The 26,635-nt window shown below is 37.2% G+C and overlaps 3 protein-coding genes across 5 annotated transcripts; 1 reads left to right on the forward strand and 2 right to left on the reverse strand.

The window, feature by feature from the left end:
• Positions 1-351: 351 nt before the first annotated feature.
• On the forward strand, positions 352-969 carry LOC114299342 (agamous-like MADS-box protein AGL62). Its single transcript, XM_028244061.2, has one exon. It carries the CDS (start codon positions 352-354, stop codon positions 967-969), a length of 618 nt encoding a protein of 205 aa, XP_028099862.2.
• Positions 970-5,417: 4,448 nt separating this feature from the next.
• Positions 5,418-8,151, reverse strand: LOC114294414 (DNA topoisomerase 2). 3 transcript variants are annotated; one of them, XM_082900216.1, is made up of 3 exons: positions 7,945-8,138; positions 6,488-6,625; positions 5,418-6,368 (listed from the first exon to the last, which is right to left on the reverse strand). In XM_082900216.1, exons 1-3 carry the CDS (start codon positions 7,958-7,960, stop codon positions 6,148-6,150), a joined length of 375 nt encoding a protein of 124 aa, XP_082756342.1. In that variant the 5' UTR covers positions 7,961-8,138; the 3' UTR covers positions 5,418-6,147. The 3 variants fall into 3 exon arrangements, 2 of the variants coding, with proteins under 2 accessions (XP_082756342.1, XP_028094345.2); XM_028238544.2 differs by lacking the exon at positions 7,945-8,138 and having other exon boundaries at positions 6,488-7,516; XR_014347570.1 differs by lacking the exon at positions 6,488-6,625 and having other exon boundaries at positions 6,171-6,368; positions 7,945-8,151.
• Positions 8,152-23,087: 14,936 nt separating this feature from the next.
• On the reverse strand, positions 23,088-24,701 carry LOC145803998 (uncharacterized). The gene is made up of 4 exons (XM_082897405.1): positions 24,667-24,701; positions 24,044-24,491; positions 23,399-23,641; positions 23,088-23,330 (listed from the first exon to the last, which is right to left on the reverse strand). Exons 1-4 carry the CDS (start codon positions 24,699-24,701, stop codon positions 23,088-23,090), a joined length of 969 nt encoding a protein of 322 aa, XP_082753531.1.
• Between the last annotated feature and the right edge of the window lie 1,934 nt (positions 24,702-26,635).

Consider the following 26,635-nt stretch of genomic DNA (forward strand, 5'->3'; position numbering starts at 1 on the left):
CGGTTTTTATAATATAAAATCATGTTCAACAATGACAATATATAGCCCTTAAGCAACAAAATTTGCAATGAAAGTAAAAATTTATAGTGCTTCTTTTGGCATTAAGATTATGATTTGGTCATAACTTCCTACCAAAATCTCCCAAGTCATCACTATCTCCAGCAAGGACACAAAAACTGAAAATATTGCAATATTAATTTTGGAGTGGACAAAAAAACTGAAAATCTTGCTATATTAATTTTGGTATCTCCATTAAGTGTATATAAACCCCCTTTGCGTATACTTGCATATATCTCATGCTTCTTACTGAGAAGTTTTTTCAAAAAAGATTTTCTGGCTTTTTCTTTAATCATGGAGAGGAAGCAAACCCAAGGCCGAAAGAAGATTGAAATGAAGATGATTGCCAATGAAAACGCAAGAAGGATTACCTTCTCAAAGCGTAGAAATGGGATTTTCAACAAAGCAAGCAAACTCTGTACCTTATTTGGCGTAGACATGGCCATTGTCCTCTTCTCCATTGGAGGCAAGGCTTTCTCTTTTGGAAAACCTAATGTTGACTCGGTTGTAGACCGCTTTCTGAACCAAAATGCGCAACCAAGTGAAGGCGTCTCCAGCCATGCCACGCAGCACGATGATGCCACAGTGCACCAACTCAACCAGCAATTCCATGAGCTGAGAAAGCGATTGAAAGCCGAGAAAAAGAAAGAGAAAATTGTTCAAAACATGAGTAACAACAACTATGGCTTGCTAAGTTGTAGGTTTGATGCATATGTTAATCAGGCCGACTTGCAACAGCTTGAACAATTAAAAAGGTCTGTGGTGGAGCTTAAGAAAAACGTGGCTCAGAGAGTTGATGAATTGAATTCGGAGGGTTCTTCCAAGCATGCACAAGAAGAAGAGCAAGTGGAAAACACTGAAATAAATGACAATGATCTTTCTACTATTCCCCATGATTGGTTAAGGTTGTGAGAAATGAAACAATCTGAATAAAAATCGTTTCTTCCCTTTTATGCTTTTTCAATGTATTCGTTACTCATAGATAACTACATATATCTAGTTATCTATTTTCATGTCTGTCTTTGATATATTTGGATTCCAGACAAATATTTGATATATTTGTGACAGATTTATGAAAATAAAATAAATGTTTGTGGTATCTTTATCCTTTATTATCATACTTAGATGAATAAGAAAGTAAAGTATGTGATATAAATGGTTTCCTCATCTCTAAAATTAAAATAGATAAAATGGACAAATAATTTTTTTATTATCATACTTAGATGAATAAGAAAGTAAAGTATGTGATATTAATGTGAATCACATAATGGTTTCCTCCTCTCTAAAATAATTTTTTTTTTTTTATTAGTGCTATGAATCATTGCAGACATAAAGCTAGCTTGGCAATAAGCCAAATAAATTACTTATTGTCTAATTTATGTCACATTACCTCTTTATTTTTTTACACTTTTTTTTTTTTGGAAAAAAATTAAAAAAATAAGTCATATCCAGCTCATAAGATTCCAAATGTTTTGCATATGACAAGAGGAAGGAAATTAACCTAGCTGGTGAGTTTGGGTATGCCTTATCTTCAAGAGTAGTTTTAATTTAATAGTTCTATACTTGTTTTCTAATTCTTGTAATTAGTAAAAAAATATTATGATTATTATGTATTTTTGTTTGTTTCTCTCTATCGATAATCTCCAAAGAAATCCTTAAATCTGTCAAAGTATAAGACATCAACTACATCGCTTGATTTGTTTGTTGTTTCTGAAAGTGATTTTATCTTGTCGACTTTTCTCTACCGATTTACTTCAAACCAAATTTTTCCTAACAACGAGATACAATCTACACTCGACAAGGAACACTTTTTTTAAAAAAATATTTTTTTAATATATTTTTTAAATAGTTAATTACACTTTTCATTCCTATATTTTAATCCAAATTTCAATATAGTCAATAAATTTTCAATTTGAACAATTTGATCCTGCCACTTTTAAGTATAGTTTCAATTTGCTCATTTCATTTAAATTTTTGTTAATTTTGTCTACGTATACATTTTAAAAAATTGACAAGTGTCTCAAAATTATTAATTTTAACCTCCAATTTAAATGGAGTGACTAAATAGAAACTAAACTTAAAGTGTGTAAACAAAATGTTCAAATTAAAACTATAGGAACTAAAATAAAATTAGAGTCAAATGACATGAGTAAAAAGTGTAATTAATTTTATTATTATTATTATTTTTAATGTCATTGCTCAATTTTTGTGTGGGCAAATTATAGTTTACCCTCTTAATTTTTATTTTTTTTGGTTTTGTTTTTTCCAATTCAATTCAATAGTTAACTTTCGTTCAATTTTATACAAAAAATGTTATGTGAGTGACATAATATTTCATTATTATTATTATCTAATTTGGAATAAATTATATTTTGCTCTCCTTAAGTATCACTATATTTTTCGTTTTCAGCCTTAAACTTTCTCTCCTGGCACCTGACATTATTTATCATAGTCAAATTCTATATCACCTAAAGAAGAATTGTTTGTCTCAAACCAATTTAGTGCAATTTCGTCTCTCACATCACATACATGAATCAGACAAATCCAATGGATTTCATATCAAAATAATAACGCTATATATATAGTATCTAAATTCGGATGCCAAAACTTGAATATTATTTAATGTGTCACTAATATATTTGTTTATTTTGATCCAACCTTACATACATCTTACTAATGCATTAATACTTATATATTCAATATTTGGTACTCAATTTTTCTTTTTTTGAACGAAATTTGGTACTAGCAATTTTCTTTTAAAAATTAGCCTATTTAGTTTATATGGTTAAGTAAATTCTTGTTAGAATAAAATGATTGGACAAAATACAGAACGTATTTCTTTTCTTTCTTTTTTTTAATGTATTTCTACTAAGCAAAATACATAGTATTGTTGGAGTTGCTCAACTAGTGGAGCAACCTTTTCAAACTACAAAGCCATTCCCAAACAGTTATATGTATTTATTATGTGTATTCTATATTATTATTACTCTTATAAAGAGAAGAATATTATTGGTGTAAATGAAATCAGATTACATTTTTAAAAAAATCACAGAAACATTGGTCATTAGCCCATCAAATGTACAAATATTCCTTTGCGGTTAATGGCAAGGAAGTAAAGAATCAAAAAGGTGCAGTCTCCCCCCAGTTTGGAGGAGTTTTTGGTATTTTTATAAAGGTGAATGCTAGCCAACGAGGGTTGGTTAAGATTAATTGATAAAATATGTATTGAAATATATAAAAGGAGAAATAAAAATATAAAAGGAGAAATAATAGGCACATCTTGTCATAAATTTGTCATAAATTCATATTATATTCTTAACCAACAGCCTTCGAACGATAATTAGCAAAACCTTTTTGTAAAATAAATTATACAGATTTTAAAATCAACGTCCTAAATAAAATTTAATGGACCCAAGTTTACCTAATTAGTACCTCTTCTTCCCTCCACTTTGATTCCCTTTGTGATATGTTTTAATTTAATTTAATTTTTTGTTTCTCAAATTTTTTGGGGTTGGTGAAGGATTTCTTTAGAGACATATATGTGAGTGTATGTTAATAAAATAAATACAATAAATACAATAAAATGTTAATAGAATAAATACAGTAAATATTTATTGTATGTTAATACAATAAATACAATGAGTATATGTAAGTGTTTCAGCTCTTTGGGTGTAGACTCGCTGTTAGTTCAGAATAATACAATAAATATTTTGAGTATGGAAATTTACCAGTATACCCTAAATGTTGATCTTATAATCCAATTAGCCCCATATGTTTTCTAGTGCTCCGTTTAGTCCAATCTGTTGTCAAAGGACGCAATAGCCATTAGTTATTGTGTAATGTTTGTTGTACATTCGTATGCGCGTGTGGCACAGATAAGGTAAAACGGCATGTGGTGGGTCACATGCCACACAATTGATTGTCACACACCCAAAAAGTTCACTAAGGGTTTTTGTAGAAGACTGATGTGGGTTTTGATTGCCACGTAATCCACATCTTGAAAACCCATACCCATTAAAACATAACCTGATTTCTACGTCCACATCCCTACACACAGTGCAGAAAACAACCCTAAAAAATGCCCCACATAACCCCCCACCCCACCCGTTGTAAAGAACTCCCTTACACCAATACATAATGCAACACACACCCATAGCAGAAAATATACAAATAACAGGACATACCTTTGTAACACAAAAAATAACCCCAAAAAATGCACCATATAACCCCCTACCACACGCATTGTACAGCAGCCCCTTCCACCAATACATACAATACCCAAAACGATATAAAACGTAAATGCTATCCAAACAAGAAAACAAACCTTTGAACCAACAGCGTACCAACTTTGGTTATACTCTCTGTATCAGTCCGTCACACAGCCACCACTAAATCACCCACCCACACCACTGAAAACCCTCACTACAAGAATTAACACTTTTGGCAACAAAAAAATCGGTCGCTAAAAGTCAATTTTTGGTCGGCAAAAGTTATCCGCGACCAATTTTTTTGGTCGCTACTTTGGTCGCCAATTGAGGGTCGGCAAAAGTAATTCACGACCAAAATTTTAGTTGGTCGGCAAAAGTTGGATTTGCCGACTAAATTTTTGGTCGCTAAATATTTAATTACCGCGACTAATTTATTTTGTCGTTAAAACACTTTGGTCGCGAAAAGTGATATTTTCCCTACTAAATTTCTTAGTCGCCAATTGTCACATTTCGCGACCAAATTTTTTGGTCGCCAATTATCACATTTCGCGACCAAAAAATTTGGTCGCCATTTGTTACTTTTCGCGACCAAAACTTTTGGTCGGCAAAAGTGAGATTCCACGACCAAGAGCTATTTTGGTCGGCAATAGATGTATTTTTTGCGACCAAAACTCTTGGTCGGCAATTGTCATTTTTTGCGAAAAAAAAATTATTTATTTGTCGCGACTAATAAATTGGTCGCCAAAGCAGGAAAACAATACACCTGTAATTCCTAATAATTCATTCAATCCATAATAAGCATATAATTTTAAAGCATCATTCAAATTAATTGAATCATTAACATTCGACACAATACATAATTCATTAACATTCAACACAATATTACTATTCTAAGTTTTCATTCACAAGTCACATCTCTCTCGCTTAACAATTTGAAACAATACATAATTCAGATTTACAGCATCAGGAAAATTGCTTAATCCACTAAGTTGCCTTGATAGCCAATCAAAAAGATCCTTGCGGCCTTCCGTGCCAAGCTTCGCATCCATCAAAGCAGTAGTGATGTAAGGCACCTAATAAAGAAACAGAATTGGTTTAGTAACATCACAAGCCACCTTATAAAACCTTATAAATATACCATATGATACCTTATAAATATACCATATGATACCAAACATACATGCACCAAAGACTAGAAAATTGTCAACCATCAACTACGTAACATCACAAGCCACCATAAACTAGAAATTGTCAACCGTAGACCATATATTTTTTCTATTCTCTTTTTATTTCATATATTTTTACCATTTTGCCATTGGTCCATTAGCTTTCCATCATGGTAATTGTAGGTTTCTCAAACCTTAGGGGTTTTTTGCCTAATTGCCAAACCACAGAGGAGGTAGGTGAAAGTCTCATCTTTTTCTATCTGACTCACATAAAAATTCAACAAGTACTAGACAGAGAGATGAACTACACAGCCTCAGCCATCACTCATTAGGCATTACCCCAGGATTAAACAACACAAAAACTCTAAAAGACAATAAAAGATCAACAAATAAGAAACCCTACCACAAGGGGATCAAAAGAAAATTTGAGCTTTAACTATAAAACCTTCTAGCTCTACTGATTCTTCTATTGCATCTAATAAATTCATTTAATTAAAAACTACAATTAAAACTAACCATGTAAATTACTCAACATTCTTTCTCACCCCCAAAAAATAAAAATAAAAAATACATAAGTAGATAGTTTTATCCTTTCGTGGCTTGATTCACAACCTATAACAGTCTAATCCCAAATTCATATATCCTTTCGTGCCATCTGTATATACTCAAATCAGTTAAAAACTCTAAAAAAAAAAACTAAACTCAACTGAAACTACTTAAATAGCTAGACAACTTACCGCAAGTGCCTTCGCTGAAACACCTTCTGTCAAAATCAAGGTACATTTATCAGAGCTCTTCCCTCCGGCATCATTAGCATCTTCTAGGTTGGTAATCCCAGTTATCCTCTGTCTCTTTGTCCCATCAGTTTTCTTAAGATCCTTGCTCTGCTTAAAATTTGCCCATGACAAGAGACTTTCCACTATTCCAGACTTGGACACTGCAGGAGAATTGACCACAAAAGCATCAAAATTACACTCACAAAAGGAGTAAACAGCTTTTCTTTTTTAAAATTTATAATAATAATAATAATAAAGATTTCAAAATAATAGAACAAACCTTTCTTCAAGAACTCCTGTGAAAGTTCACATTTTGACCCAAAACTGCTTTGGCGAATCGTCAAAGTCTTTTTGGTTTGAGAATCAAAAGCTGGCTTGTCAATAAGAGCATTGACAAAAACCCATAGATGGTTCTTCACTGCGTGGGCTTTGAGATTAGCATTCTTATTCTTTTTATTAACAATACTCATTACATAGTTTGTAATCTGGTTGGTAACATAATCAACATGAGTCCCACCCTTAATTATCTTTCTGCTTATGACCAAATCAACATTTCTGCTTATGACCATAGGAAATATTTTGTATAAGCGGACAATCCATCATACATGTTACCACTGCATCACTCTGCAGAATGCAGAATGCATGAAAGACAAATCAACATGTTCTTAATTTAGTAACCATTTAACATGAGGCTAGCTTGAGTTAGGCTTTTGCAGATCATATTAAAAGAGTTCATGAGGAAGTGAGGGAATCAATCACTATTAGTATTGAATCCTATGCAACAACCAATCAACATCTGCCATCACTAGGTCGAGGCAAGCTACGGCCACCCCAAGGTGAAGGCAACCAAGGCCAAAGCCAAAGGAAAGACAATGAGAAAAGGGTATCAATAGCTATTATTATGTTTTGAATGATATTTTACGATATCCACACACAAAGGGTCAGAATCTGTCCAAGTTTAGTAAAAAGGGAATTTCTCCGTTGATGTTATGTCAGAAATGGCACACCTTATTTCAAAATAAAGATAACACATGAGATGATTTTGCTCAACTATTTTAAATGTGATCTTGCTTCTAATGTCCATTATCAAACCAAAAACTATCTTAAATATTTTGTTGAGTAAACATATTTTCAAGAAAATTTTAATAAATGTTTTCTAGAATGGTGCATCAAAATTGGCTATCATGTCATTTGTTTTCCACTATTACACACAATAAAAATAATTCCAAATTGTGTTACTTTATTTTTTATGCAATCCCAACCACCAAATAGATTTCATTGTCATCTTTCTTTCCTTAATTATGTATAACTTCAATTTAAACACACTACTAACCAAAGAAACATAAATTCTGTCCATTATCTAACGTTTCCTCTCGAATTATAGTAATGGTTTAAAAATTGACAAGAAATACTAACCAACCAACCCTCTTGGAGTGCCAACTGCTTTGCAGTTTCTAAATAAGTGAAAAACCAAACAGAGTGCAACTTCTGCATACAGTTTATGAGACTAAAATGAAAGATATTCATATGATCTAATAAATTTGTTTGAGACCGAAATCAGACAAATGATCATCACACCTCACAAGTTCTACTTCTATAATTCTTAGAAATTAGGCACCAAAAGATACCTCAGTTACAGACCTCAACAATATTCATATGATCTCAAAGTAGAACAATGGTTTTCAGTTCAAATACTTCAAAAGTCACAAGCAAACGAATTTTCCAGGACAAACATACCTAGTGAATCCAACATAGCATGCTGTGAAAAATCTTATGCCGAATCAGCTGCCTTGGGGTCTTCTTTTGGCTTCAGAGAAGTGGAAGGAGAAGGAATCCGCTCTTGCCCCATCTCGGCCCTCAAATCATTGATGCTCTGCTCCAACTCATCTATCCGACTGCCCATCTCATCAAGTGCATCGTAGTTAAAGAAACAATAACTTTATTAATCTCAAACCAACACTTGAAAAGAAGCTGATATAATTGTCAGATACATGCACATTTACACAATCGTTTGTTATTGTTCATAGTTTCTAGTCTGCACATATATCAAAAATTCAACAAAGCTAAGTAAGCAAAGCGAGCTTTTTAAAGAAGCTGATAGTATTCTGAGATACAAAGTTACAAACCCATGCAATCACATGTCATTCTTGTTCAGATCTAAGTCCATCAATCAAATTGAAACCCATATAGATATCTTTTTCTTTTCTTTTCTTTTCTTTACTCAACATCATGCAAAATCCGCATTTCAACTCAAAAAGTAATGCATTTGCTAAGTTAAATGAATAAACAGAACATACAGCTTCAGCAAGAGAATTTGTTAGCTCCCACTCATGAGCGGTGTTTTCTATTATTGGGACAACAAGCTCATCATAATAACCATGCCATTGAATTCCTTTTATCATTTCCATATGAGTAATCTGTAATCAAACAAAAAATGCACAATAATGAGATGGAAGACCCAATCAAGACCAAGCAAAAGTCAATTTTCAACAAGTTGATGGAACCATCTGTTAACGCTGGCTGTTGTCAAAATAGCCTCGATTATTATTTCGTAATGAGATAATTCCCCAACCACAGTTATCAGAATAACTCTCTTGCAATGAAAAAAGATGCCCATTTCTAAAACCCAAAAATTAATATATATTACAGGGAGAAATTTCTTTTCTATTTTCCATAAAACTCTTGTAGATGCTCTAAATTTTTGGGGAGAAATGTTCCCAAGAGTGGTACAAATTGAATTTTTTTCTTTTTTTAGTGGCACATAAATCCCATCTTAGGTGCAGGAATCCCCTACAGGGGTTGACATTTCTACTCTAGAACCTGGATTCCTTGATTAAGAGCAATAATCAAGTTAGATTGGGGATTACATATGAAAAAATAGATTGTGGAAAAGTTATTGGAATTGTTTATACTCAAGTACAAGAGCTAAAGTTCAAAAATTTACTCGAAACTCCTTTGCTAAAGGATTTATCATTGTCACATGACAAGATTCCATTCCATGACTATGAATAACAGCACCAGCATTACGCATATCGTATGCCTGCAAAACAAAGCAAAGGTGTTATTTTACTTGGCAAAAGAAAATCATAAAAAGGAAACAAAAAACATAAATGAACCTAGATTTATTGAATGGCTACACCCCCTGAAACATCAAAACTCTGTTTCCCACACCTTGGGCATTGAGGGCTTGGAAGACACCGGCCTAGTCAACGGAACCTCATTCATCTCCCACAGCGTCGCCGCCAAGTTCCTCGCAGACACCGGCCTTGACCTCCCACCACCACTATGCGATGGCGCGTACTTGGGAGAATCCAAAGCCGCCGCCGTCGTCCTCCAAGACAGAACCGGAGTGCTCGATATGGATCCCCGAGGCTTACCCACCAAAATGGCCCGCTTGAATCGGTAATTCTGCAACACAAAGGACAAAGACGAAGACGAAGAGCAACCCCCCTTTCGGATCTTGCAGGATCCGGGAATCAAACCCTCCACAACCCGATTCTGCCTTGGCATTATCAATTTGAATTTATCACACACACACACACTCTCTCTCTCTGATCTACGAAGAAGAATGGATTTGCATTTGAAAATTCAAACCCTAGAAATTTATGATATGGGTTTTGAAAGTGTATGTATATGCTTTTTCATAGCTGGAGCTGGTGGATGGAGTGGGTTGGGGTAATCAGTAGTAGGAGAGCGATGCAAACAAAAGGAAATGAGAGAGAGAGAGAGAGAGAGAGAGAGAGAGAGCATGTGAAGGTGAATGCGTGGAACAAAACGACCTCATTTTAAAATGGCGACCAATTTTGTTTGCCGCAAAAAAAATTCAATTATCGCCTCTATAAAAATCAAATTTGCCTCCCAAACTTTTGGCGACCAAAAGATCATATTAGTCGCAGAAAAGGTACCTTCGCCGACTAATATTTTTAGTCGCCAAATCTCAATCAACGGCGACTAAAATATTAGTCGCTAAAAGTATAAATTTGGCGACTAATTTTTTTTGGTTGCTAAAAATAAGTTTTTGGTGACCAAATTTTTGGTCGCCAAAAAATATGTGACCTTCCGCGACCAAATTTGTAGTTGGTCGGCAAAAGTATACCACTTTCTGCGACCAACTCATTTTTTGGTCGCCAAAATATAACCTTCTGCGACCAATAATATTTGGTCGCCAAAAATAAACATCATTCGCGACTAATTAATATTTGGTCGCCAAATGTCATTTCTTTGCGACCAAAATTTTTTTGGTCGGCAAAAGTGGTCGCAAAATGTGTAAATTCTTGTAGTGCCTAAGTCCAAAAGGCTGAAACGTTTATACACATAACATTAAAATTACAAACTGTAACACCCACAAAATCCACAGAATGACGTGATCCTGCAACACAAGATCGAAACATAACAAAAAAGGGTACAACCGTCCACACAATGACGCCAAATATAGAAAATAGGATCAGAAAGAAACAAACCTCCCCACTAGTAGGACTTACCGGAACAAAAGAATAAAGTTGGGACTGATTGGTTTAACAGTTTGTGAGATGGGATTTATTGGTAAATATTCCTAAAAATATTATAGTGAAGTAACTGAATGAACAATCATTTACAACCATGCCAATTAAAAGCTTTAAATTTTTATGTTCATGTTATGAATTTATTTACTATTGAGTGACATAAAAGAATTAAAAAAAAAACTAGAATTTGTAGCATTTACACAAGGTTGACAGACAAAATTGTAAGTAATCTTGTTAGGAATCAGTAATCTTGTTACACAAAGTTGTAAGTAAAAATATGCTTACATTCCATAAGAACAATGGCCTACAACAAGCAGATCTTCTTATGTGGTTAGTGAACTTTTCAAATGTATTCAATATCTAAAAAAAAAAAAAATACACAAAGCAACCCTTTACTTTGAGGTTTATTCAGTAACATAGAGGCAAGAAGTTGACAATCCAATAATAGACTAACAATAGTATTAAAATGATCATATTTATTTATTAAATTGTGTTTACATTCTCATGTGTTAAAATTACATTGATTTAATGAATCTTGTTGTTCAAAATTGTGAAATTAAATAAATAGATTTATGAAGAAAACAAATTATATACCAAGAACATATGCTGAAAATTACAATTAAATTTCAACAGAAATACACAAAACAATAAAAGGGTAAAGAGACGAAACCGAAGCCTGCACGGAAGCAGTTTCCTTAAAACAGATTTCGCCGCCTCACGGGTCGAGTGCTTGAGGAAACCCGGCGTCTGTCTCCCAGGATACGACGGTCAAAACCAGCTACGGTAGAAGCACTATCTGACTAGCTTAGCAAACAAAACAATGGCAGCACTCTCTCACAATAGGAACTATCAAGCAAACTGACTTGTAACATGGAAGCAAAAATTTCTATCTTGAAACTTGACAGGAGGGTCTCAATTTATACATGTATAGGGGAGAGAGGAAGAGCCTCCAGCCTTTAAGGCTAGTCATTAAAACACCAAGCATCCATAGCCCCTTTTCACAAAATGAAAAGTATGGATGCCCAAAGGATTCACACCCTTTAGCCAAGAAAAAAGATTTAAATACTCTTTAAAATCCTATTCATGAATCTAACATCATGATTCATGAAGCAATTTCTTGGCAATTTCTTATTCAAAACCCAATGGTTTTTGGCTCACTTGGACCCAACACAATAAATTGTTAGAACCCACTTTAATATTTAATTAAAGTCACCACACTTTAATATTAAATTAAAGTCCCCAAAAATCATTTTTTCCAACAATCCCCCACATGAATAAAAATTGACCGAAAGATTCAACAAACGGACATCGTTCAACAATAAAGACTGAGAGAGAGTACAACGGACTAACCCCAACAACAGAGAAGGTAGCTTTTGGCTTTGAACCTCTCCCAGTGAAAACCTATCGAGTTTACTGGCAGATCAGTGAATAAGACATCTTGAACTGCTCTACCGTTTATGTAAACTGAGACAATAGATCTCACACGGGAATTACTCCTACCACCATTATGTTCTCACTGGTGTGCCCTGTGTGGCCCTAGACACTAGCCTGGTTCAGCGAGTGGTTTCAAAGAATCTTGGCCTGCACAATTCTTCTAGAAGCGGCCCCACTTCAAACTCACATAGGTGACTCTACTAAAGTATCCTGCAATACTTAGCTCAACAGCTTAACACATAAGAGTCATTAAAAGCTCAGCTTATCCTCTACACTTGCAGGTATCACTGATAGAAGGAATGGCTGGAGGTTTAACCTCCTCAGTGACATACCACTGTTACACGCAATTAGGTTGTCCCATTGAACCTAGATCTTGGGATCTCCAGTCAACTAGGTTGGGTTTCCATTCCGGTAACTTCCAAAGGCCTTAACCCCATTCCTTTTGACGACGTTTTGACTAACACTCGACTTAACCCTTTGGTTAGCGGATCCGCAATGTTGTCCTTAGACTTTACATAGTCTAAAGAGACAACTCCATTCGAGAGTAGTTGTCGTATGGAATTATGTCTACGACGGATATGTCTAGACTTTCCATTATACATATTACTCTGTGCCCTACCAATTGCAGATTGACAATCACAATGAATACAAATAGCTGGCACAGGTTTAGACCAACGTGAAATATCTTCAATGAAATGGCGAAGTCATTCAGCTTCTTCCGTTGCTTTATCCAAAGCAATAAACTCTGATTCCACCATTGATCTAGATATACACGTTTGCTTGGAAGATTTTCAAGACACAGCTGCCCCACAAAGAGTGAACACATATCCACTAGTGGACTTTGAGTCCTTTATATCTGATATCCAATTCGCGTCACTATATCCTTCAAGCACCGCTGGATATCGAGTATAATGCAGCCCATAATCCCGAGTGTAGCGTAAATACCTTAACACCCGCACAATGCCCTTCCAATGAGAAGCATCAGGATTACTTGTGTATCTACTAAGCCTGCTAACCGAGTAAGCTATATCTGGCCTAGTACAACTCATCAGATACATTAAACTTCCAATTACCCAAGAATATTCTAACAGAGAGACACTCTCTTTATTATTCTTGGTAAAATGTAGACTTAAGTCTACAGGTGTCGAAGACACACTCGTATCTGATCCACTAAACTTCTCAAGTATCTTATCAACATAAAGAGACCGAGAAAGTACAATTCTGCCAGAGATTCTGGTAATCTTAATTCCCAGAATAACATCTGCAATGCCCATATCCTTCATGTCAAATTTAGAGTTTAACAACATCTTGGTAGTTTTGATCATTTCATCGTTACTACCTATAATGAGCATATCATCAACATATAGACACAAAATGACATAACCTCTGTCAGTGTCTTTGACATAAATACACTTGTCACATTCGTTGATTCAAAACCCATTTGACAACATTACATTGTCAAACTTCTCATGCCATTGTTTAGGCGCTTGCTTCAAACCATCCAATGATTTGACAAGTTTACAGACTTTCTTGCTTTGCCCTGGAGCTGAAAACCCTACAGGTTGCTCCATGTAGATTTCTTCATTCAAATCCCCATTTAAGAAAGCTGTCTTTACATCCATCTGGTGTATTTCCAGATTGCGCAAATCTGCTAACTGTAGACACCCCATTTTTGACCGACCTTGAGACTCAGACGTCACCAGTTGAGCGCTTGGTGATATTGCATATCGTGCTCGTTCAGAAGTTTCAGAGTCTCGGCTGCGAGCCTTGCCTCCGGACTTCCGAACTCTTTCATGCTTTGCCTCGGTTTGCGAACCAGGCTCGGTTTTCTCTATTTCTCTTCGCGAAGGGAGGGAGAGGTCTCGTAGACCATTTCTCAGTGGCCGTAGGCTACATTTCATGGTCGTAGGCCATTTTTGCCTGTTTGGAGTCCGGTTGCCGGTTTTTCGAGCCGTTGGCCGTGTGTCTCGGTTCGGGACCGACTAACCACCTCCATTTGCTCCGGTTTTTGGCATACTTCTTATTTGCTCCATTTTGAGGGACACTGTGGCCCGGGAAACCGACTTCGTGGTCGAACATCACTCCCGGTGCCTAACAGCTAGTTTTCGGGACCTCGAACTGCGCGTTCCGGCCCCCGAACATTCGTTTTGCATCGGTTTTCGTTCATTTTTGGCAGGGACCTCTGTTTCATTGGTAAGAAGGCTGTAGGAGGGTGGGAGGCCAGTAATTATTCTGTCAGCCTACTTTATCCCTTCATCGCCCTCCGTCGCCCGATTTTCTTCACTTCAAAGCCAATGTTGAACAACCTTGGGCCATTTTCTTGAACTTTTAACCACATATTTATGTTGTACACACATGGGAGGACACCAAAAGTTGGTGGCCGGCCAGTAATTCCACCTAACCCTTTTGAATCCTTCCTAAAAATGGCCTATTCTCTCTCCTGTTTTACAGTTGACAATTTTGAACCACAGGGTTGTGTTGAGGGCACCTAGGAGGACACCAATTTGTGGTGGCCGGCCAGAAAATTCACTTGACCCTTTTGACCCTTGGCCGGCCGGCCATGGCAAGTAGCCGGCCGGCCACCTGCAGCTCCAAAACCTGGCCGGCCTTGCTCCTCATGGTGAGTACATTACAGTTGTATACTTTTTTCTCCCCAAAAATCTGTATCCGGGGGGGACAACTTTTGAGGGGAAACTTGATCCATTTTCCCCCCACTTTTTCCCTCCATTTCTCCCCCATTTTTGTCTACATAACAGAGCCTCCAGCTCTGTCTTGAGGGTTACAAAAAAATCCCCCCTAAGCTCCATTGTTGTATCTCTCTTTCTCCCCTCTCTTCCAAGATCCAATCCTTCAAGTCCTATCCCCCTTTTCACACCATCACCTAGCACCACCCTCCCATCCTTCATTCCAGCCGCTGGAGGTGATTCTTCAAGGCCTAGGGGTGCTGTAAATCAAGCCAAAAGATCTGCCAAAGACAAGGCTTCAAGTGTAAGCTCCATTTCCTCCTTTTGGTCCATATTTTGTTCAATACATAAGTCATACATGCTTGCTGTTTTGACCTCCGGCCCTAACTTAAAGTGGCATTTTTTTGAGCTCCTTTTCACTTTTGTTTAAGGGTCCCTCACTGTTTGAGGCCCCCTTGATGCACTTGTTTCATTATCCTTCTTACATGCCATTATCTTGTGTAGTATTTTTGGCCTAAGTATAAACTGTTTTGAGCTCCATCATAAACTGAAAAGTTGCTTATTTTAAGCCCTTCTTCAACATTGTTGAAGGGCTCATTGCTGTTTGAGGCCTCCATTTATCACTTTCCATTATATCTCTCTTTTGGCCATATTCTTGCATGATTTGTTAGCCTATTGTGCTTCTGTTTTTGGGCTCTTTTCAGAACTTAAAGTGGCCATATTTTGACCCCCTTGCCATGTTTCATTAAGGGTCTTTTTCCGTTTGATGAATTTTTTGTATACTTTGTGTTTTGACCTCTTTTGGGCCCTACCTTGCATGGCATTTTGAGCATACTTGTATATTGTTTTGGGGGTTGCCATAAACTGTAAGTAGTCATATTTTTGGTCCCTCTACAGTGTTGTAGAAAAGTCTTTTTCTGTTTGGGCTTTGCATCTACCACTTGCTTCATTGCCTCCCTTGTGGGGCCATTTTTTGTATGATAATTTAGTCCCACTTGTGCTTACTGTTTGGCCATGCTTTGAACTGTAAAAATGCTTATTTTGGGGCTGCCTTGCTTCTGTCTCTTCATTCTATGTACCAATTATGCATGCTTTGTATAGCTGTAAGCCATTTCATGTACCTAGTTTTGCATTTCGGGAGAAATTCCATGCATCGGATGTCATTTCGCCTTGTTTCGGGGCTGTTTTTCCCGCTCATTTTGCTACTGATTTTTGCATGTTTGCATATCATATTCCATGTCTCTGCCATGTCTCATTAGAGTGGCATTTCGGTGCCTGAGGGTCGGTCCTCGGTTTGCGTGCACGCGTGCACGCATCTCGAGTTGTCTTGTTTTCATCTGATGGCCTCCTATGTGAGTGTGACTGAGGTCCACTTGTGTTGGTGTAAGTCCATATTGCATTGTGTATGCCATTCCATTTCATAGCATTGTGTATGCTAGGTTGTATATTAGTGCATTGTGTATGCCATGATTACCTCGTGCATCGTGTGTGCCATTTCATAACATTGTGCATGTTAGGTTGTATCTTAGTTTGCATTCATGCATGTCATACATATTGCATTGTGCTTGGGATAGGAGTTAGCTCGAGCACGGGAAACGAGGTACGTTCCATACTCCGAGTGACGGAACGTGTCTCAATTCCCTAGTCACCGACACTCCGGATCATCCATGATGGAGTTAGGTCTTGTTGTGTTTTCATGTGCATTCATTTCATATTAAATTGTGCAATTCGACTCCTCGGCCATCATGCATCGAGATGCGTGATTGGTGGCACAAGGATCGAGGCATGCATACATTTGTGAAAATACATTGCTATGCCCCTTTCCTGCTCTCTGTTGCAGCAAATCAAGAATCGGCGGTCTTCCGGAGCTTGGCGCGTTTCCCAAGAAATCATTGCAAAACAGAGGCTAATTGGGGCATCCCAGTGGATTTTTGCGCAAGGCAGCCCAGACATGCATCATCCATCATCTGAAGAAGAGTCAAGGCAGTCCCTGGCTTGCATGCCAGTTTATTATTTTTCTTAGTTAATTTGTAAACTAATTAGGAATTTGTACATATTTGGACTGTACTATTTATTCGGACCCTCTGCGCGAGGGCAATGTTGTAATAAGTGTGCGTGAGTGTGATGTATGTCTTCCAACCCCACGTCTTTCTCCCTTTTATTTACCAGCTTATGATGGTTAGATTAGGGCATGTTTAAATTAACATACAGTATGATAGCATGTTTGCATTCATTCATATGTCTTGCATGCACCGGGCTCGGCACATCATACTAACTGCATTTGTATTTCAATTTCAAAGTTGAATACTTGTTAGCTGTTGCATCTCATATGCCATGTTTAGAATAGCCGAGCCTGCTATAGTTGCATTTTTGCATGTGTTGCATTAGGCATTTCTGTATAATTAGGATCATGCATGGATTTCTAATTAGCTTTTGTTTTGGCTTGAAGTACTCGGTGAGTTTTATGCTTTAGCATCCTTGTATGCGTGTGAGGGCTTCCATAAATAGCATGCTTACCATGAGGCTATTTGCTTATGTGATATAACTGCCTGAATGTCTGTGGGTGAAGGTTAGGTTATTTGGATTGGAACAATTCATCAAATGTGTGTTTTAAGCCCACTAGATAGTGGCAAAATCATATTTTCTAAGCCCACCTAAGGGTGGCAAATCCACGTCTTAGCCTACTTGCGAGTAGCACCATCAAACCATTTTCAAACAAACAAACATGAAATGTTTTGTTCCAATTCAGGCGATCCAGTCTATACTTGTATGCTGTGCGCATCACATAGTAAATCTAGGCTAATAACCGGAATAAGAACACACAATATTTTCAAAACTTGATATCATGGTTAGTAGAGGCCGGTCTCTGACCGGGCGAGCGGGGGTGCTCACGAAGTGACCTTCCCCAATCGTACCCAAGTTCCCGAGCCGAGGCAACTTTGGTGATGACGGACACGTGGCCTTTGGCACCGAGTCAGGGTTTCCTAAATTTCCCCAAAAATAAAATATTTAGGTGGCGACTCTGTATCTGGCAAAGTAGTCCATGTTTGGCACGTCTTTCAAAAAATCTATTTTTTCTCAAAACGATTTGCCGGATTTGGACTCTTTGGTTCAAGATTAAGAACCGTGACATTTAAGAGTCCTGAGCTGTAGTGACCCCAAATGAATAGAACGGGGGGGAGTCGCACCCTCCCCGGGGCATTCGGGGACGTCTACACTAACACAATCACCATGCAAAAAGATGTTATCATAGTTACAGGTGAGTACGTATCAAAGTAATCCAGGCCTTCTCGTTGCCTGTACCCTTTGATAACGAGCCTCGCCTTATACTTATCAATAGGCCCATCGGCCTTCATCTTTCGTTTAAAAATCCATTTGCAGCCTAAAGGCTTACAACCTGGAGGTAAATCTACCAACTCCCATGTGTGGTTCTGTAAGATGGAGTCAATTTCACTTTTGATCGCTTCTTTCCACAAAATGACTCTCAGGAGAAGTCACAGCTTCATGGAAAGTTTGAGGTTCGTTCTCAACCATATAAGTCAAGAAGTCTGGACCAAAAGATTTGGATGTCCTAGCCCTTTTACTCCTTCTGGGCTCAACTAAAACCTCAATTTGATCATCACCTGGATCATCAACATGATCATTCTCACTAGCAAGCTCATCAAATTGCTCCAAAGACCTTTGAACCCCTGCATGGGTTCGACAAGGAAAAATGTCTTCAAAGAAACATGCATTCCTTGACTCCATGATGGTATTCCTGTGTATGTCTGGAATTTCAGACTTATGAACAAGAAACCGATATGCACTACTATTATGTGCATAACCAATGAATATACAATCCACGAATTTCGGGCCTATCCTAACCCGTTTGGGTGTAGGAATCGCCACTTTTGCAAGACACCCCCACATTCGTAAGAAATTATAAAAGACTTAACGCCTTTCCATAACTCATACGGGATCTTGTCCACTTCGCTTCAACATAAGTTTCACACTTGTGTTTCATCAGAACGACCTTGTCGGACTCAAAAACCATGCAAAAAACATGTTTATTGAGAAGGGACCTTGAGAAAAGATTCTAACAAATGTCCAAAACATACAGGACTTCGTTCAAGTTAGCTCTTTTCCTGAGGTTAACTTCAGGACCACCTTTCCCTCAACAAATGAGGTAGTAGAGTTTCTCATAAACAACTTCTCACTGTTTGTAACCGGTTTGAAAATTGTAAACAGCTCCTTCAAGGAGCAAATGTGGCGTGTAGCCCTAGTAAAGCTAAAAGCCTCGCTACCACAGTTGTAGCACTTCCCAAAGGACTTATAACCAGGTTCCCGCGGCTTGTATGCCAGCTTCTTTGCAACACCACCCCTTGGCCCCAGCATAGAGCCCTTGTTCACGGGGGGGCTTCTTCCTTACCCCAGAAGATGTGCCATGCTCTACGACATTGGCTTTTACTGAGGAGGTACTCCCTCCTTTCTTTCTATTATCCTCCTCAATTCAGAGTCGGATAATTAAGTCTTCTTTGTAGAATTTAAACAAAGTCTAAAACAAATCCTTGTGTCACAATGATTATGAAACTCTCAAAATCATATCACAGTAAATACATTCCCAGAATGTCATCAACCGAATTAGGCACCCAAATATATTTGGTCCAACCTATCACTCTGAAGCCAATAGTCTTACTATTAGGAAACACAAATCCAGTGTTCAATAGTCTACTATTCGGAACTTCATAACATGGCCAGTAGTCTTATCACTAGGAATCATTAATTTCTCAGCATGTGGTCAGTAGACTTTCTACTACTAGGAATCACAATGTCTTAACTTGTGATCAGTAGTCACTTTACTACTAGGAATCACAACGTCCTGACATATGATCAATAAACTCTTTCATTACTAGGAATCATCATGTCTTGACATATGACCAGTAGCCTCTCCACTACTAGGAATCATGGTGTCTTGACATGTGATCAGTAATCTGTTCACTACTAGGAACCACAATCTCTTAACCTGTGATCAGTAGTCATTTTACTACTAGGAATCACAATCTCATAACTGTGTAGCCAGTGGTCTAACACCCCCTAGGAACCACCAGTTTTCTATCTATGTGATCAGTGATCTTGAACTCACTAGGAGCCACCAATTTAACAATATTTGGAATTTAAAAATCTAAAAAATATTCACCCACGATAACAGGTTGTCTCAACTTTGCTTTCAAGCAAAGTTACATAGCAATCATAAATGCTATAAATAACACAAGGATACCATACTAGTTGCCTCTGATCAATTCAGAGATATTTTAAAGCAATCTTATGATTTCCTTTAATCATACTTGATCTCTCAAGATCTTCCTTTAAGAATCTCGTGAGGCAAAGGTTGTCAGGTGGAATAACATTTCTGTTTGTCATCTTTTGAAGCCATTTCTGAAACATCACAACTGAATTTCACTTCTATGATTTCAGAAATTAAACTTAACCCTTAGAAAATCCCTCAGATGGAAATTTAATTCAAAACTAGTCTCACCATTTAACCTAGAATCGAACATGGTCAGGAATGTTCCCAGGAAGACTGGAGGGGTCACATCGGTCCCACTTAAAACCCAGTTAACCTTTTGACAAAACATTCAAGAGCATGTTGACTCCTAGTCCATAGGAAACAATTTTAAAACTAAGATTTCCAGGGGATAAACCAGGTTATAACAAACTGATTTCCAAGCAAATAAAATTTGCTACCATAATTACACCACTCATAAAAGTTAACCGGTACTCCCGGAACTAAGCCCATTTTTTTTTTCTGAACAAAATCAGAAATATTTTAGATAATGCTAAAATTTGGTTTCCTTTCTCAAAACCAAAACACTTTGGACATAATCAGATTATAACCAAAGACTTTTTCCAAACTTGGTTTTCCAACACTTTGGGAATAAAATGATTAAACCCAAAAACTTCCTCAAACTCCAAAGGTTTGAAACCAAATCCGTCTTAGTTGTCATTTCTGAACAAATAAGAAGTACTCTTTAGCCAAAGCTAAACACTTTGGTTTCTATTACAGAAAACCAAACCAAATTCCAAATTTACAAACAATTTAAAAATTGCTACAACCAAATACATGCATATAAAATGCTACTAATAAAACAAGAAAATAAACTTGCTACCACAAATTGATAAACAAACCAACTAAATCTCAAGCAAAACATGCTTCAAACATTTAAATAAAATAGCCAATCTATAAGGATTCTATTTAGTCCAAAAGCCTTTCCACGCTTAGGTATTCCTATTCAATACAAAAGTTAGTAGTCCAAACATTTTTGTTTTTACATCCCAAATACTATTCATTTGGTTTTATATTTGTTTTTCGCATTGGTATCCCTACAAAGAAAATTAGTAGCAAACCACAACAAAATACAGACAAATAATCTAAAATTTAATTATAATAAATAATTGAAACCATCTAGCGAACTTTTAATTATATAAGTAACCAATGCATTAAAATGCCAATTAAATTAAAACTTTAAAATAAAGTTCAATACCCATGAGTTATGAATGAAATTAATTCATAATAAGCATTTAAACTAATAACTCCAAATAAATAAGTTAAATTCAAAGTTAATTCACCCAATTAAATAATTCAGATTAATGCACCAAATTAGATAATTTAGATTAATGCACCTAATTAAATAATTCACATGAATGCACCCAATTAGATAATTTGGATTAATGCTCCCAATTAGATAATTTAGATTAATGCACCTAATTAAATAATTCACATGAATGCACCCAATTAGATAATTTAGATTAATCATGTACACAATTCATAAAACTCTATAACTCCAAATACATTAAATTATGTAATCTAGCCTAGAAAATAATAAGCATGCAAGAAATTAAAAAATAGAATAGAATTAGCATATCAAAATTGCAACATCCATAAATTATATTTTATAACCTTAAAATTCATGCAAATCATGGTAGGGAAATGATGAACCATACGCATAAAACAAGATCATACTAATACAATTACGTATGCAAATTATAATAGAGCATTCTAATTAAACTAAGCAATTAGAGAGTACCATTGCATAATTTACAATTATTGAAATAGTGAGCAATTCCGCAACAATTCGTAGTAACATTATACAAAACTAACCTAATAGTCTATATAAATCTATTCGATCAATTTCATAGAAAATATATATAAAATCTGTTTTAAGCTTGTTGTTCAAAATTGTGAAATTAAATAAATAGATTTATGAAGAAAACAAATTATATACCAAGAACATATGCTGAAAATTACAATTAAATTTCAACAGAAATACACAAAACAATAAAAGGGTAAAGAGACGAAACCGAAGCCTGCACGGAAGCAGTTTCCTTAAAACAGATTTCGCCGCCTCACGGGCCGAGTGCTTGAGGAAACCCGGCGTCTGTCTCCCAGGATATGACGGTCAAAACCAGCTACGGCAGAAGCACTATCTGACTAGCTTAGCGAACAAAACAATGGCAGCACTCTCTCACAATAGGAACTATCAAGCAAACTGACTTGTAAAATGGAAGCAAAAATTTCTATCTTGAAACTTGACAGGAGGGTCTCAATTTATACATGTATAGGGGAGAGAGGAAGAGCCTCCAGCCTTTAAGGCTAGTCATTAAAACACCAAGCATCCATAACCCCTTTCCACAAAATGAAAAGTATGGATGCCCAAAGGATTCACACCCTTTAGCCAAGAAAAAAGATTTAAATACTCTTTAAAATCCTATTCATGAATCTAACATCATGAAGCAATTTCTTGGCAATTTCTTATTCAAAACCCAATGGTTTTTGGCTCACTTGGACCCAACACAATAAATGGTTAGGACCCACTTTAATATTTAATTAAAGTCACCACACTTTAATATTAAATTAAAGTCCCCAAAAATCATTTTTTTCCAACAAATCTTATGTTGTGCCTGGAAGGCAGAAAACAATCACACACAAGCACACAAGCAAGAACAGACAAAGAATTATGTGGTTCGGCAAGTCGCCTACGTCCACGAGCAGCGGATTTCACTATATTTGGAACAAAGAATTACATACTATAATTCTCTCTTTCTGCTCTGTATTCTCTCTTCAACTCACCACACTGAACCCCTGTCATTCACTAACCATTTATAGATGAAATGGGAGGGCCAAAGTCTTTAACAAGCCACCGACAACATTCATGGCAACCATCAACCATCAACTGCCAATAAGATTAGCCACCTTACCATGTCTAGCTTCTTCATTTTTTCTTCAATCAGCAGCCATCGTTGACAAAGAAATCTGAGCCAATGGTGTACTCACAGCTTTTGTTTTTTCATTTATGCTAAATATGTCTAACACCTTTTTCAGATACTGGGTTTGTGTCAGACAAATCGTGCCCTTCTTCCTGTCTCTTTTGATCTCCATGCCAAGAATTTTCTTTGCTTCGCCAAGATCCTTCATTTCAAACTCTCCTGCCAACTGTGCCTTGAGTTTATTAATCTCCACCTTACTCTTAGATGCAATCAGCATATCATCAACATATGAGAGCAAATAGATGAAGGAGCCATTGGAAAGCTTACGGAATATACACAATGATCATACTGGCTTCTTATGTATTTCTTTTCTGTCATGAACCGATCAAATCGTTTATACCACTGTCTTGGAGATTGCTTCAACCCGTACAACGATTTCTTTAATTTGCAAACCCAATCCTCTTTTCTAGCAACTTTGAATCCATCTGGCTGGGACATGTATATCTCCTTTTCAAGATCTCCATATAAGAAGGCAATTTTGACATCGAGTTGGGCGAGCTCGAGATCACACTGTGCAACCAAAGCTAGCAAGATATGAATAGACGTGTGCCTTCCAACAGGTGAGAATACCTCATTATAGTCTATTCCTTCCTTCTGGGCATAGCCTTTAGCTACCAATCTAACTTTGAATCTGATGTTGTCTTTGTCTGGGATGCCTTCCTTCTTGGTGTAAACCCACTTACACCCAATTGCTTTCTTACCCTTTGGAAGTTACACCAACTCCCAAGTCTGGTTCTTATGGAGTAACCCGATCTCTTCATCCATAGCCTCCTTCCATTTGACACTTTCTGCATTCTGTACGGCTTCTTTGAAAGTGCAAGGAACATTGTCTTCAATGATTGGAAGTGCATAAGCCACCATATCGATCATCCAACAGAGTTGCTTAATAACTCTTTTTTCTTTTCTGATTACAATGGGTTCTGACTGTTGTGGGGCCTCTGGATCTTCATTTTCATCTGAACTTTCTTCAGAATCTTCTTCAGAGCTATAAACTAAAACTTCTTCAGGATTGTTGCCTGTTTGAACAGTCTTCGCTGGAGTCTCAAACTCCACCTGCACTGACTTCTTCAATGCTTCATCATTTTCTTGAGTATTTGGTTGCTTAAGCATTGTAGACTCGTCAAAGGTAACGTCTCTTCTAGTGGCAACTTTCTTTGATTCAGGGCACCAGAGTCTATATCCCTTGACACCATCACTGAAGCCCAAGAATATAGCTTCCTTGGCTCTAGGATCCAATTTAGATTCTGTAACATAAAAATAAGCTGGACATCCAAAGATACGTAGCTGATCATAATCAGTAGCTGGCGCTCCTAACCATACCTCCATGGGAGTCTTGCCATCTAGTGCTGCAGCAGGTAGTCTGTTGACAAGATAACGAGCATAGTTCAATGTCTCGCCTCAAAATGCCTTGCTTAATCCTGAATGTGACAGCATACATCGGACTTTCTCCACCAAAATGCGGTTCATGCGTTCTGCAACTCCATTTTGTTGCAGTGTTCCACTAATTGTGAAATGTCTCACTATCCTTGACAAACCTCAAAAAAGGGATCTGATGTGTATTCGCCGCCATTGTCAGATCTTAGCTTCTTGATCTTCCTGCCTGTTTGGGTCTCAATCATTCTCTTCCACGTAAGAAAGTCTAATACTTCATCTTTATGCTTCATTGTGTAAACCCATACTCCTCTTGATCTTCCTGCATGTCTGGGTCTCAATTATTCTCTACCACGTAAGAAATATATCTAATACTTCATCTTTATGCTTCATTGTGTAAACCCATACTCTTCTTGAGAAATCATCAATGAATGACACAAAGTAGTGTTTACCTCCTAAAGAAGCATTCTTGGAAGGTCCCCAAACATCTATGTGAATGTAGTCCAAAATCCCTTTGGTACGATGAATGGCAGTACCAAACTTGATTCTTGTTTGCTTGCCTAGTACACAATGCTCGCAGAACTTAAGCTTCCATGTTTTGGCGCCTTTCGACAGTCCTTGCTTTACCAACCCTTGTAAAGCCTTTTCTCCAGTATGCCCCAAGCACATGTGCCAAAGTTTGGCAGGGTCTGACGCATAATCCTCTAAGCTGGTGGAGACAGCCACTCTCCCTGTGATTGTAGAGTCGTTTAGGAAATATAAATTTCCCTTTCGAGTACCTTTCATTGTAACAAATACTCCTCTAACAACTTTGAGGACTCCACCTTCCATAATTACTCTGTAACCTTTGGAGTCTAAAACTCCCACTGAGATGAGATTCTTCGTCAAATCTGGTACATACCGAACATCTTCAAGAATTCTAATTGTTCCATCATGCATCTTTAGTCGAATTGTTCCAATCCCCTTTGTTCTGCAAGCTTGGTCGTTGCCCATCAACATAACTCCTCGATCGAACTCTCGTAAGCTCGAGAACCACTGCTTGTTATGACACATGTGGTAGGAACATCCAGAATCTAGAATCCATTCATCAGACTGGCCAAGTGATGAAACTGTGAAGGCTGATCTTTCACCATTATCTTCATCTCGTGCAACGTTTACCTTTTTCCTCTGTCTTGTCTTTATTGGGACAATCTTTTGCCCAATGCCCCTTCTGGCGACAAGAAACACACTCGTCTTTTTCAAGATGTCTTCTATCTGATGATCTCCCTCTGGATTTTGAGCGAGACTTTCCTCGCCCTGTATATCTTCTGTTATTTGTCCTGCCTCTGACTGTCAATGCCTCTGATGCCGAGTCCCTGTTTGCAGACTTATCTTTCCTTCTGAACTCATTATTTACCAAGGCATTTTCTTTACCATACAATAAAGTGGTGGTGAGATGATCATATGTGTCAAGCAAGGAATTCAACAATAATATTGCTTTATCTTTATTATCAATTTGAACATCTAAGTTTTTCAAATCGGCAATAATTTTGTTAAAATTGTTCAGGTGTTCGTTCATCAAAATACCTCTCTTGTAGTCGAAACGAAACAACCTCTTCTTCAAGTAAAGCCGGTTCTCAATGCTCTTTGTCATGAACTTATCTTCTAGCGCCTTCCAAAGCTCCTTCGCAGTATCATATTCTGTGAAGGCATACTTCTCCTTTTTTGCAAGGCAAAGTCGGATAGAACTGCAGACCAAGAGATTCACTTTCTCCCATTCTATCTCATTCAAGTCATTTGGTTTGTCTCCTAGAGTGAAGTGCAGGTTCATCTGGACAAGCATATCTTTAACTTCACATTTCCGCATGCCAAAGTTACTGCTACCATCAAACTTCTCTACCTCGAACTTAGCGTGGGACACAGGGGTCCAACGCCCAGAGCTGCTTGTAACCGCGGGGCGGCTTATGGACTCAGCTGATCTCCTCTCTGTAGATTCTGTCATTGAGATTTTTTAAAAAAACTCCACCACAACAACAGCAGATGCTTGAAATGTAAAAGACACGAAAACTTCTAAGCTCTCGAAACCTTCACTGAAATTTCGAGTCCAAATCTCAAAAAATGAAATCCGCATTTGTGTCCGGAATGGTTGATTTA

Source organism: Camellia sinensis, chromosome 12, assembly GCF_055761805.1.
Source record: "Camellia sinensis isolate YWXY chromosome 12, ASM5576180v1, whole genome shotgun sequence".
NCBI classification, from domain to species: domain Eukaryota; kingdom Viridiplantae; phylum Streptophyta; class Magnoliopsida; order Ericales; family Theaceae; genus Camellia; species Camellia sinensis.